The 12,549-nt window shown below is 37.2% G+C and overlaps 2 protein-coding genes across 2 annotated transcripts in view; one reads left to right on the forward strand and one right to left on the reverse strand.

Annotated features, from left to right (window-relative positions):
• Positions 1–12,549, forward strand: part of LOC144020339 (ras-related protein Rab-8A-like) — a 316,622-nt gene that overhangs the window by 40,614 nt on the left and 263,459 nt on the right. The window lies entirely within an intron of this gene.
• Positions 256–4,267, reverse strand: ccl25a (chemokine (C-C motif) ligand 25a). Its single transcript, XM_077521328.1, has 5 exons — positions 4,260–4,267; positions 3,365–3,457; positions 2,388–2,505; positions 564–681; positions 256–492 (listed from the first exon to the last, which is right to left on the reverse strand). The coding sequence occupies exons 2-5, from the start codon at positions 3,426–3,428 to the stop codon at positions 466–468; spliced, it is 327 nt and encodes a 108-aa protein (XP_077377454.1). The 5' UTR covers positions 3,429–3,457; positions 4,260–4,267; the 3' UTR covers positions 256–465.

A 12,549-nucleotide genomic window follows, 5' to 3' on the forward strand; every position in this document is an offset into this window, starting at 1 on the left:
GTTCCTAGGGTCTGTAGCATCTCTTATAAAGATAACTCAAAATTTAAATAAATAGCTTTCTGAGATTAAAATGGTTTTAGACTGACCTTATATTGGCCGATACCAATATTCATCAAAATGCCCAATATTTAGCTCTATAGTCTAGTAGTATTATTAAAAAAATAAATAAATAAATAAAGTATTAGTTGATAATATTGAGAATGACATCCATGAGACGACCTTATTTCTAAGTAATGAACATAAATATTTACAGAGTTTGAGTTACTAAGCAGCTTTATTGTCATATTGCTTTAGCAAAGGCTCATGCTCCAGATTCACATTTCATGGTTTCCATTTGCACATAAAAACTGTTTCGTCATTTAATGGTCAGGCGGCGGCATAATAAAAAGTCCAGTCAAAGCATAAAAAGTCCAAAGTGAAAGTAAAAACATGGGTGTCCGTTTCTCCAAGAGGGTGACGTGCCACTCAGCCGGACAAGCGACCTCTCAGGTACTGTTGAGAACAAACAAGACTCAGTTTCATGCTACACTACTTCAAAAAAAATGATGATAAAAATGAAAGACCTGTGTGTCGATCTTCTTGACGTGTTTGACGGCTTTCTTGTCGATGCTGGTCATCAGCTCCTGCACCCACGCATCTTGCGGGTCGCAGCAATATACACGACCTTTCCGCATGGTGAAGCTGCAAGGATGGCACAAAAGATGCAATTCAATGGAAGCTCAATCGACACTTTTTCCTTGAAATATTTTTTGGAGGGAAAAACACGCCTCTTGAAGTCTGCACCAATGAGTCCGGATGGCTTTTTCACATTACAAATGGAATTCATGTGTCGCCTTCGTTAAGCATTCAACTGTTTCAAGTAGTATTTGAAACATGCCTAACAGTCATACAAGTGGAAACATCCATCCATCCATACATTTTCTTGACCGCTTATTCCTCACAAGGGTCGCGGGGGCTGCTGGCGCCTATCTCAGCTGGCTCTGGGCAGTAGGCAGGGGACACCCTGGACTGGTTGCCAACCAATCGCAGGGCACACAGAGACGAACAACCATCCACACTCACACGCACACCTAGGGACAATTCGGAGCGCCCAATTAACCTGCCATGCATGTCTTTGGAATGTGGGAGGAGACCGGAGTACCCGGAGAAGACCCACACGGGCACGGGGAGAACATGCAAACTCCACCCAGGAAGGTCCGAGCCTGGACTCGAACCGGAGACCTCAGAACTGGGAAGCGGACGTGCTAACCACTCGACTACCGTGCCGCCCTACAAGTGGAAACAATAAGATAAAATTGAATGTGGTGTAGTGATTGAGACTGAGGACTGAAAAATCATGACACCCAAAAAGGTTTATAATTGCCTGAAGATGCCACGAGATGGCGGAAAAGCACATTTCATGATTAGACATAGCTATGGCCTAAGTAAATGATGCTTCTCACTTCAAAGTTTTTGTCTTGGCCACAAGATGGTGGCAAAGCATCACCTTTTTTCTCCTAATTTTTCAATATTTTTTTCAGTGGATTTATATTGTATATTACTGTATATGTGTATTAGTAGTGTGATAATATATTGATATTGCGATAAATCATGATATTTTGTCTTCCGATAGATTGCCAATACACCTACGCAAGTATCATAATATTTGTAGTATATATATTTGTAATATACAGTCACTATAACGTCGCCATTGTTGATTGCCTAATGAGCAATTACTTGGCGGGCCACTAGGGGGAGCACCTCATGAGAGTGGCGGGGAAATGTACAGAAGTCTTCAGGCAAAGATGATTCATGAGCTTCCTTTTACTTGTGTAAGACATTTATCTGTCCAGTAACTGACTCAGTTTTGCATATGTTTCTATGAAAAATGTTTATTATAGCTTAAAATTTAACATTTATGTTTAGAATTTTTGAAGCAACCACCCTTAATGTGTATTTTCGCTATTCACTGGCTGTTCCCAACCCTGTCCCCCATGAATAGTGGGACTGTAGTTCATTTTTCTCCCACATTCTAAAAACATACATTAACTTAACTGAAGACTCCAAATAGGTGTTTATTGTTGTTTATAGAAATTTGTTTGCCCTGCTATCGATGATGATGGCGACCAATCCATGGTCTTGCCTAAGGTCAGCTGGTATCAGATGTGTCAAAAATCCAGGTCCAGAAAGTATATATAAAAAAAAAAAAAACGCCAGTTAGGTTTTAGCCACAGTTTCTCCTACTCAACCAACAGGTCAGCAAGCTCTGAGTAGAAGCACCTGTTGCTCAAGCCAAACTGTGACATCGTTGCCCCAGCTCACCTTAGCGAAGATTAGCAGCATGCGAAACGGATGGCTACATTCCAAACATGAGCACGTTTGCATTCAGTATGTGGGTAATTGCTCACATGACGGCGCGGATGTTGCAGCCGCCGTCCGTCTCTTGAATTCTGTACTTGACCGCACGCTCCTGAGTTCTTTTGTTCAGCTCTTTCACGTACGTCAGGCAGCAGTCGTCGTAGGACACTGAAGCAAAAAACACGTGTTGGATTGTTAGAATTTGAGATAGGGATGTTCGATACCACTTTTTTTCAGACCGATACCGATACTCAGACCCTCAGTACTCACCGATACCGATACCAACTGCCGATACCAGTAGTACATTTTGACAAATAAAAAAAAAAATCACTAAAAGATATTTTTAAACAAATATATTTCCTTTAATTTTGACAAAAAAAACCAGCACAGTCACTCTTCAATAGTCTTAACGCTCAAAATAAAACACAAAAATGCTCTTTTAGTTTAAGATTCACAATTTTGAAGTATTTCCAAACCGGTGAAGTTTTGGTGAAAAACTGCTGCAAGCTAGCGCCAGTTACAGGCAAGGAGGACTCACTTAACGTCTTCCCCGTCTGCCATCGGTCGGTCGCTTGTACTCGTGTGCGTCACGAGTACTCGAGTACTTGAAAAAAGGCTGGTATCGGCCCGATAGCGATACCTGGTATCGGTACTCGCCCATCCCTAATTAGAGATGTTTGATAACACTTTGTTTTTCTGGACTGATACCAGTACGTGTTGTCACCGATATCATTTGCACTTTTGATACTAGGCCTATTAAAACATTTCAAATCAAGAATTAAATGTATCTATTCCCTTGCTCAAGCTACCCCTAAAACAACAGTAGTAGGTCTTTAAAAATAATGATGAACATGATAATATAGAAAGTAATGGAGGCTTAATGAGGACACATCCTCCATTCCCCCACACGAGCAATAAACTGCAATCTTCATTGACCTTCACTTTATCTCCTCTGGTATGTCGCGTGTCAACATCATAAAATATCAATAAAACGGCTGCGGTGTTTTTATATATTTTTCTCCCTCACCTTGTGCCATTGCCAGACTCAGGCAAGATAAGGCCAGGAGGATGAGTGGCGTGTCGAAACGCATGCTGCACTCGATCGCTTTTAGGCTGCGATCTGCAATCATCAGAATAAAATGACGCATTCATTTTGTTCAGCTGGCAACCTTTGGACACGCCGCTCACATTGCTTTCAGGAAACACCACGTCAAAAGGCAGGAAACGTAAGTTGGCTTTAAATTAAGTCAACTACATACAATCTTTTTTTTTTTTTTTTTTATCATTTAAGTTCTACAAATGTAAAAATCAGTTAAACACATTTTTAACATTAGTAAAAATCACACAAACATAAATTAACCATGCACCATTGTAACACTTTGTCACACAGGAGTAAAAAACAAACAAACAATAAAGCCTAAAATGTAACTGAGTGAACATTTATAAAATTAAGTCAAACATACTAGCCAATTTATTTGAACTCGTGTAATATACAAGTTTAATAATAAATTAACCATTTGCTATTTTAATGTTATTGTCATGAAAGTGTCAACATAATTTACTATGAAATTTGAATATTTTGAGCCACCATGAGTGTAAAAATAATGAAAACAAGCATTGAATGTCAGTCTCAGTACTTGTAAAAGTAAAAAAAAAAAAAAAAAAAAAACTAGGTTAACCATGTGTCATGTTAACATTTGTCACAAAAATAAATTAACACTACTGTAAACTCAGCTTTGGCATCTACCATATAAGGGAATTAGAGTGCAATTGTGAGGCAAGTCACCTCACATAAAGTCTTTTTTTCTTTTTTTTTTTTTTTTTAACTCTCAATGTGTAAAAAAAAATATAATAAATAATAATAATAATCACAGTGGAATGCTGCTGATTTGTGTTTGTGTGTGTGTGTGTGTGTTGCTTACCTGTGTGTTGTGCTTACAAGATGATCAGGTGTGTGTGTTACCTGTGCAAGCGAGGCCTTCTTATAGACCAAAAAGGGGGCGTCGTACACGTGTCGTATTTCCGTAAAAGTGACTCACCTTTGTACCCCAACTCATTTCTCTTTCGTTTTCCCAGAAGACGCGTTTTTTTTTTTTTTTTTTTTTCCTCTTTTCTCTCTTAATGACAGACATGTTGGTCGGACACATGCAGACGATGTCCTGTGGTGACCTGCTTTCTGTCGACACGGCGTTATTGATTTAAGTCCATGGAGGAAAAAAAGCTGCATGAATGTTTTTGCAAAAGTCAAGTGATGAACGACGTGTTGCAGTGACATGTTGATTTTATTTATTTATTTATGTATTTTTTGCTGATGTGACATTAACATGATTGATTGAAATGATTTTTTTTTAATTGAAAAATGTGCTTGAAATGTGCTCTATGGAGCAATTTGCTCCAAAATCCATCCATCCATCCATCCAGCCATCCATCCGTTTTCCATCCATCCATCCATTTTCTTGACCGCTTATTCCTCACAAGGGTCGCGGGGGGTGCTGGCGCCTATCTCAGCTGGCTTTGGGCAGTATGCGGGGTACACCCTGGACTGGTTGCCAATCAATCGCAGGGCACAGAGAGATGATCAACCACTCACACTCACAAGCACAGCTAGGGACAATTTGGAGCGCCCAATGAACCTGCCATGCATGTCTTTGGAATGTGGGAGGAGACCGGAGTACCCGGAGAAGACCCACGCAGGCACGGGGAGAACATGCAAACTCCACCCAGGAAGGCCGGAGCCTGGACTCGAACCCGAGTCCTCAGAACTGAGAGGCGGACGTGCTAACCAGTCAACCACCGTGCCGCCCTTTGCTCCAAAATATATTTACACAGTTCGTTTTCTGGCCGAATCAAATAGTGAAGAAGGGAGTGTGTAGTTTCAATTTTTGGCCACATGGGGCAGTAGCGATTCAAAATTAAATTTCCTGCATTGAGCAGCTTTAAAAATAAATAAATAAATAAATAAATAGAAAATGTGAAATTTATTAGCAATATTTATTATTAGTAGTTTTATTTTTTTAAGAAAAAAAAGTATGAAAATGTATTTTATTTTATAAACTCTTATTTAATATTTGAAAAACGCAAGAATTATTAAGCATTTTATGGATAGGCATATTTTGCAAGTATTCACTGTAAGTTAATTGAATAGTGTCAATTTCAATACCTTTGCTCACTTGAACGTGTTGTTTCACACATCTAGATAGTTCATGTAATACCATTATACAACAAAAGCAAAGGAATTGACCTTGCCGTTTCAATACTTTTGGAGAGAACAGTAATACGTACAATCACAATTGCATAATTGTCATTATGCAATTGTGATTGTTGACAAAATGGTCTTTATTTTGTTTTATTAAGAGAAAAGAAATTGAGATTACATGAGACAAAATCTACAGTATCAAATTAAATTTCACCTTGGAATATTTGTGGTTGAAACTTTGAATTTGTGTTAACAGAATTTGATTGTGTGGCCCATGAAGACTCGTACAAATAAAATTGGACGAGAATGTTAAAAGTTTTTCAAAAATTAATGAATTTGAATGATAACGCAATAAATAAGAACGTGTGTCCACACAGACATGATTGATGACGGCCTGTGAGGCCTGCGCTTCCTTGAAAAAGTTATGAGTATTTACTGCGTGCGCTTATCATCAGGTGCACTTTGCGTCTGTCAACCTGTCAGTCTGCTCTTAACTTTACTGTAACTTCACTTGAGCTTCAGGACAAATGCAGCAACTGGAAATTAGGGCTCATTTCCGAGGCTCACCGAACACCTCCCACTAAATAAAAAGCCAATCTTCCTATCATTAGCATGAGCGGGATGCATTTCTTTTCAGGATTTTTTTTCTTTCAAGTAAAGTTTAGACGTGTTGTATTTCGGGAAAAAACAATTGCATTTGTATTTGCCATTATCAATTTGGATTTGGATTGATTTCTATTGATTTTATTTTATTTTTTTACCCTATTCTTTGGAATTGATTTTTTTTTTTTACACTATTCTTTGGCATTGATTTTTTTTTTCTCTCTTAAGGGAAATTGTATGATTATATTCTTTTTCCCACTACATGGCATTATTGGGCTGATTGATTTTCATCCGTGACTGACACAATTAATCAACATTTATTCGGAATTTTCAAGTGAATAATTCATACATATTTAATGTATTTCATAGAAATGTCACTACTAGCATTTTCCCCCAAGATGAAATGTACATATAAATACGGCATTGACTGGCAATGATTCTCAAATTACTGAATTAACTATTCAAACTTCAGAATGTGGCAGTGGGTACACTTTTTTTTTTTTTTTAATCCATTACAATACTGGTACATTTATTACACACAGTTCAGTTATATTTAACATTTAAGCTACATTGCATTACCAATTGTCTTTTATAACTGGTTGTTTTGAAACATCATGGTGGTAGCCAAGTATTATTCGAGGTGGCTACTTGGTGTTAAAAGTTTGAGAATCATGGTTCTATCAGAAAAAGAATGCTTATGTGTACTGTCTTTTATAGAAATGTATATGGTTTGGGTCTATCTGCTTGTATTTCCATTATTTCTTGGCATAGATTATGGCATGATTGATTTGCTTTTTTTTATGATTTGATGAAAGATAAATGACTATTAATTCTACACTCTAATAATAAAAGCAATAAAACTATTTTATGAAAGGAAAAATACCAACAATAACATCAAAGATTAGATATAACTGCACAATACAAAAAAAAAAAAAATATGCATATGTAGCATGACATTGGATGCAGCTGCTGCTGCTGCTGCTTAATGGGCCTTGAGTGTCCAAGTGGATATCTGATCGCGCCGCTGCCTGTTTACACTCCTACAAGGACTCAAGTGCAGCACTTAAGGCCAACGAAGCGTACAGGAAGCTGTCGTCGTCACATGAGTGTCCTTCCGCTCCGTCGGGATGAACGACGCCATCCTCTTGTTAATCTCAAATCATCTCCTTGTGGATGAAAAAGGTGTCATGTTGGTCATCTGATGATGACAACGGTGTTTTGGGAGGCTAACAAATGGGAAATCATAGCATTACTTAAAACATACATTCATAATATAAATGAATAGAATTTATAATTGAACAATATGTGCATCAGGATTCATGCTTGACCAATGACATTGTCCTTGTTTTGGTGTGTGCACCTTGACATTCATAATGAATGAAGATTTTCACAATGAAGTGACTGAATTATCTGCAGTAATATTAGTAGTTTTTCCAAAGATGGTGAAGAATTTATATAAATTATGAGTATTGTTATGGACAATTTGGAGTTTATTTGACTTGTGAGGATTATTTTGATTTCAAAATGTGATCAAATGTCTGACTACTATAACAATCTGCCTTGTTTGTATACTGGTAACAGGTAAAAGCAATACAACATGTCATTTTTTTCACTGTGTGTTGGGATGTTTGGAATCGTCCATATTGTATGTCTTCATATCGTTAGCATAATTGCCCAAGTCATTTTTAACTTACTATCACAATAACAATCTAAAATATCCATGGGCTTGCTAAAAATGTAGTTTTCATGTCTGTGTTAATTCTCATGGTCAGTTTATTGTTTGTTGAATTTGTTGTTTTCCTAAAATACTCAAAAATGATGTGTACATTTATGCTATTATGCTAATGTGTTTCTGTACTTTTGTGTTCAAATTTCTGTTACTTAAAGGCTGATGTTGGTACTGCAACATTGATGCTAGCCAGCCCATCAATGACGCGTTAGCTTTTAGCTAACTGAATTTAGTAGGTTGTGTGGTTTGATTCAATCAAGATATTTCTCTATGTTTTATGTTATGTTTAAACTTCAACTGTGAATGGCAATAACGAGCTTGAGGTAAAAACGGTTCCTCTATTCAGCAGAATTTTTCACCATCTACTTGTTGTGAAGTTCCCTGCCACCGTTTAGCGCTCCTAAACCAAATTTTTGCTCACCAAAAAATTGGCTGAGCAATTGCTCGTATCTTGATTAATTCTCATGTTTTGTCATTCGTATATTTAGATATGTAGTACAGTGTATAATATTAAAGTTCCTGTTAGGTTATAGGGTCGGAGCATGTCTCCAAATTGAATTTAGTAGATTTGGCTACCGATCAGGACCCATAATTTCTTCATTTAGATACCTTTTTTTTTTTTTTTTTCTCAATTTTGCATTGGAATTGTTGCTGTTTTTACAAGCTCCTGCTCGTATTAAATCAGGATGATTGACAACAGCACCTGCAGACTCAACAAAGGCAGAACGGGAATGAGTAAATGATGATTAGCTCCACCCTTGTGATTGCATTATCAAAAAAAAATTACCGACAGATTAATGGCGACAACGCTCTGTCGGGATTTGATGGTCCCCGCCGACGGGGCTTGGACGCGGGCCAAAGCGACATCACTCATTCCCGACAACGCAACGTCGTCGTTTTAGAGCCATGTTGACTTTGGCAGGGCACACATCCACAAAGAACGCATCTATCCTACGGGCATAGTTGCCCATGTGTGAAAAAGTACTGTGGTGCATCGTGTGCACAAGGACGCTTAAAAGAAAGACAAATAAAAGTCAGCGCAGAGGTATAAGGGAAACCATTAAATTAAAAATAAATACAAATCATTATTCCAACAGTTCCTGTTCTTTTTGGTCAAAGAATCAGGAACATTACACACATTTAGCTCCCAGGCTCCCCCTACATCCTGGAAATATAATTCTAAACTCAATTGTGCTTTTATTAATATTATTCTCAAGAAAAAAACACACGTTAGTTAATTTAGTTTTGTTTAGTTAAAACTAGCTCCTTGTGAAAGTGTGACTTACGCATTACAAAAGGTCACATTCTAGTCTTAGCTAGGTAGCTTATTAGTTAGCAAAGCATGAATAGTGCCTAGTTAGTTAGTTAGTTAGTTAGCCAAGTATGAAGTGCTGTTTTGACTTGCCAGTTGGATTGGTAGGTAAAAAGTAAAACTAGTTAGCAAGCTTATCCACAAACTCCTTGACTATAGTTAACAAACTAGTTGTGTGAAATTTCCTAGTCAAAGGGTTATGTTTTGTTAGGTAGTTATTTAGCTAGGTAGGTAGATCAGTTGGTAGGTAGTTGTTAGCCAAGCATGAATTTTGCTGTTTGGTCTGTTCGTGTGTAAGTTCTTTTTGTGTGTGGGGGTGTGCGTGTGTGTGTTAAAAATTAACTGGCAACTAGTTAGCACTTAGCAAGCTAGCCAACAAACTAGCTAGCAAATTAGTTGCGTGAATAATTATAGGCAAGAAGTAAGTTAGTTAGTTAGTTAGTTAGTTAGTTAGTTAGTTAGTTAGTTAGTTAGTTAACACTGATAAACAATTTAGCAAGCTAGTCTGTAAACTTGTTATCAAACTAGTGTAAATTATAATAGGCAAATTGTTATGTTGTGTTAGTTTGTTAGTAGGTAGGTAGGTAGGTAGGTAGGTAGCTAGCCGAGGTAGTAAGTAGACAGGCAAAGAGACACTGTCAGGAATTAGCCATGGGCAAATAGCATCGTTTTGTTGGATTGTTTGTGTGAGTGAGTGAGTGAGTGAGTGAGTGAGTGAGTGAGTGAGTGAGTGAGTGAGTGAGTGAGTGAGTGAGTGAGTGAGTGAGTGTACATTCAGTCAATATTCGGGTTAAGATATGAATTTTCTGAAACAATCGGGGTAACCCGTTTACATGAGTGGCGGACAGAGGTACTCTTGTTTACATGGTCATTGTGCTTGATTGAAATATCCCCTTTGGATCGCGATGTGCGGAGAACATAATTACGTAAATAAACGTCATTTCCGTTTTAACTTTCTCGGTCAATAAATGACATATTGATGTCACTCACCACGCTATATAACGTAGGCTAGTCGGTTTCCTCCTTGCTCTAGAAGTGTGGTTCTTTGCTACGTTGTCATATTTGTTGACACCGGCTTGAGTATTTCCGGTGGGTTATATGCCAGAAGCACGGACTTGTATACTTGTATATATGTGTGTATACACACATGTACTTATTTGTGTATAGCCAAAAACGCAGCGTAGAAATCAATGTATTCAAACGACGCTCCTTTAGCGTGTGGGACGGAGCTGCACATACAAGCCATTACAACAAAGGCCAAGATTCCTTGCAAATTCCAATAAGCGAAGAAGAAGAAAAGAAGACGAGGAAGAAAATAGAGAGCGTGCGCACAGCGAAAAACAATGCACCATTCAATCAAGGTACTCTGAATGCGTTTATATGCGCAAGAATTCAGGTATTAAAAGGGGTAACCCAGGGGTCTTTTATTCGGGTTTTTAGAAACCCAAATAAGAGCATAATTGAGTTATTGCAGGTGTTTACATAATCTTTCAAAACCCGATTATTGCCAATATTCGGGTTTTGAAAGGATTATTGCCTGCTTGTAAACGTAGTTTCACTAGTCAGTGAGGGAACAAGCGACTGGGCCGGTGGCTTGTTTCTTAGCAAGCTAGATGATCATTTTTACATTTTTGCTTCATTTTTTTTTCTTTGTTTTTCTGGTTTTGTTGTTTTAGTGTCTTTGACAAATGACACAAGGTAACAAAATACTATTTAAGAAACACAAAACAAGACATTATTCAGGGAACAAGAACACACTGCATTACGCTTTGACAGCTGTGTGTTGATATAAGAGCATGTTTGCTGTCAGGGTTAGCCCTGTGGACGATGGCAGCTCGCTGATGGATGGATAAAGAAAAGATAAAGCATTACGGTTACAATCACAAAGCAAGCTCTCTTGACAGAAGATAAAATGAGCGCTAAACACAAGCGGCGGCTTGTTGTGGTCTCGCCTGAGGCAAAATGTTAAGTATCATTCTTTCTGGAAGCCTTCGGGGCCTTTTGGCGTTGCGCAATGTAACTCTTGTGAAATCTTGAAATCTAATTTTTGGTTGTGTTTGTTTTGGTTCTGTTTTTACCAAAAGTGAGTAATCACAGTTGCTTTATGCGTTTTCTTTGTGCATGCTCAGCACTTAACATTTGCTTTCCTTTGTCATCATTGAGAATTTAACAATGAGACACTTTGCTCTTGCGTTCTAATTTGTTATCGGAAAGAGTGCTTTTTTTTTTATTATTATTATTCATTAAGTCAAATTATCTGCTTATATTTATGGTTAATATATATATGTTTAATGTTGATTGTAGAAAAATTTGCGGAATTTTCTATTCTGGTGACTTTCAACTCAACACAGATTTTGTTATAAAACACTTCAACATCATCACTGCATAAAAAGTGCTATAGGCTACAGTAAAAATCAGCCATGCAATATAAAGACAGGTAAAGGAAAGTAAAAAATAAAATATATAAATGAATATCATGAGTAGGTAAGTATAAATAGTAATAAGTGAATAACATTCGATAAATTCATATATATCACAAGTAGGTGCGTAAATAAAATAAATATCAATAAATTAATACCAAAATACAGCAGACACCATAAAACACTTGCTGAGGCAAAAAGCTAAAGAATAAAAATGTGTAGTACGTGGATAGAGAGGAGGATTGCCTGGGATTTAACCGATGGAATTGGAAGGTCATTCCTACGGGAGGTACCGGCAAACTGAAAAGGCTCGATCTCCACAGAGCCTCCGCGAGTCCTCGGTACCTCCAGTCATATCTGGTCCGCTGACCTGAGGCACCCTAGGATGTGGAGAAGCTCAGAGAGGTCAAGTGGAACAAGACCTTGGGGGGTTAAAAAAAATGTTTTTGAGGAAGTTCTGTGATGCGTTATAATAACATGCAATGGCTGCATTGTTTTTGATACGTTGGACCTCACTGATGTTTTGCAGGGTTGCTTATAGTCAAGTGATCTCCCTGACTGCAGGAGACAAACCCTCAATTTAAATAATGTCTCCCTCTAGTGGTCAAACTGAACTCAATTTTTAACCTATGTACTGTAATTTATTTATCATTTTTATTGGTACGTTAATTTATTTTTGAAAAATGTATTTGTGTATTTTAGTGTTTGTTTTATGCATGTATTTATTATTTTATTGAGCTGTTTTTTGTTTTGTTTTTTTACATTATTTAGTATCATTTTATTGGACTGTTTTGATTTGATCTGTTTTTGTTTTATTTTTTTTATTTTTACTTTGGCTAAAATATTCATTATGCATGTTTTGCGCTTGTTATTGGTGTGTTGCTGTTAGATTTTCAATAATTTATTTTTTCTTTTATTTATTATTTTAGTGTTTGGGAAACATTTATTACTA

This window comes from Festucalex cinctus, chromosome 1 (assembly GCF_051991245.1).
Source record: "Festucalex cinctus isolate MCC-2025b chromosome 1, RoL_Fcin_1.0, whole genome shotgun sequence".
Classification (NCBI taxonomy): domain Eukaryota; kingdom Metazoa; phylum Chordata; class Actinopteri; order Syngnathiformes; family Syngnathidae; genus Festucalex; species Festucalex cinctus.

Coding starts and splice junctions, on each gene's coding strand:
- ccl25a (XM_077521328.1), bottom strand. CDS start 3,428: ATGCGTTTCGACACGCCACTCATCCTCCTGGCCTTATCTTGCCTGAGT. Junction 2,506..3,364: donor GAGTCTGGCAATGGCACAAG/GTGAGGGAGAAA, acceptor TTTTTGCTTCAG/TGTCCTACGACGACTGCTGC. Junction 682..2,387: donor TGCAACATCCGCGCCGTCAT/GTGAGCAATTAC, acceptor CCATCCTTGCAG/CTTCACCATGCGGAAAGGTC.